We start from the raw sequence: 1,567 nt of genomic DNA, 5'->3' as shown, positions 1-1,567 counted from the left end.
AAGTGGAATAGAGATAATAATTTATTGAAATAAACAAATAAAAAATATTTTTTTAGAAATTGAACAGAAATGAAAATAAAAAATAAAAATAAACAACAAGGAAAAAAAAAAACAAAAACAAAAAAGGAAATCGCTAGTCTTCTCCAGCAGGTAATGCATCTTCGAGGCGTTTGATGAATTTCAATCGAAGTTCTGTTATACTGTCACCTTTCAGTTGATCCTGCACAACTTTCACATCGACGTCCATTTGCACCTGCAAAAAAAGGGACACAAAAAGGTGAACAGTGAAATTAGCTTTCCTTTATCTCTCATCTTTTACTTGTTTCGGTCATTGGACTGTGGCCATGCTGGAGCACCACCTCGAAGAATTTTTAGTCAAATGACTAAAAAGACTTTATTTTTTTTTTTTAAAGCCTGGTATTTATTCTATTGGTCTCTTTTGCTAAACCGTTAAGTTATGAGGCCATAAACACACCAACACCTGTCGTCAAGTGGTGGCAGTGGTGATGGTGGGGGACAAACATAGACACACACACACATACATACACACATATATATATATGATGGGCTTCTTTTAACTTCCATCTACCGAATCCACTCACAAAGCTTTGGTCAGCCTAGGGCTATAAGTGGAAGACACTTGCCCAGGGAGTCATGCACTGGGACTGAACTCAGAACCCATGTGGTTGGGAAGCAAACTTCTTACCACATAGCCATGCCAAATCTATTTAATTAAGGTTTCTAATTTAGGAATAAGGCCAGCCAATGTTTTAGGGATGGGGTAGGAGTGGTTGGTCACCAATATAATCATTGACCCTTAAGGAATGAAAAGTGAAGTTGACCCTCACAAGATTTGAACTCAGAATGTAAAGGATTACAATAAATAGCACAAAACAAAGGCTTAAATACCGGTTATGTACTGAGGGTGAATTCTCCATTAACGCAGGAGGAAATCAGAGACCTCTATTAATGCGTTTATTGCAGAGATTAGTTTATGAAGTTTAATTATTAATTAGATGATATTATCATTGTGACTCCTGATAAGTTTGTTTTTCACATTGAGTGAATAATTAATTTGTGCAAAATAATTGTTTTTGTGTATGACTACGAATATATTACTTTTGTCACATTTTCATAATTTATGTGTTTTCATTTGTTTTTGCTTGTTAACCCATTTAACCAATAAGCATTCAGAATGCCTTGTCAAATGTAATGCTTTTTCATTTACATTCATCATCATCATTTATTGTCCGTTGTCCATGCTGGCATGGGTTGGACGGTTTGACTGGGCTGGCACACTGGAAGGCTGTGCCAGGCTCCAGTCTGATTTGGCATGGTTTTCTATGGCTGGATGCCCTTCCTAACACCAACCATTCCGAGAGTATAAGGGGTGCTTTTACATGCCATTTGTGTGACTCCAGTATCTGACATGACTGCGATCTTGCTTGGTTTGATGGGTCTTCTTCTCAAGCACAGCATAATGCCAAAGGTCTTGGTCATTGCTTCCGTGAAGCCCAACACTTGAAAGGAACTCAGATATTTTGCCTCCATGGGGCCCAACACTCAA

At 37.7% G+C, this 1,567-nt stretch overlaps 1 protein-coding gene across 1 annotated transcript in view; it reads right to left on the bottom strand.

The window, feature by feature from the left end:
* The window catches only part of LOC106880311 (trafficking protein particle complex subunit 3), a 7,894-nt gene continuing 6,327 nt past the window's right edge, over positions 1 to 1,567 (bottom strand). The window contains exon 5 of the mRNA XM_014930188.2: positions 1 to 253. Coding sequence (XP_014785674.2) covers positions 134 to 253 — 120 coding nt within the window. The 3' untranslated portion in view covers positions 1 to 133. The remainder of the gene's footprint in view (positions 254 to 1,567) is intronic.

This window comes from Octopus bimaculoides, chromosome 27 (genome assembly GCF_001194135.2).
Source record: "Octopus bimaculoides isolate UCB-OBI-ISO-001 chromosome 27, ASM119413v2, whole genome shotgun sequence".
Lineage (NCBI taxonomy): Eukaryota > Metazoa > Mollusca > Cephalopoda > Octopoda > Octopodidae > Octopus > Octopus bimaculoides.
The sequence above is the reverse complement of the archived record's forward strand: the minus strand, read 5'-3'. Positions and strand labels throughout refer to the sequence as shown.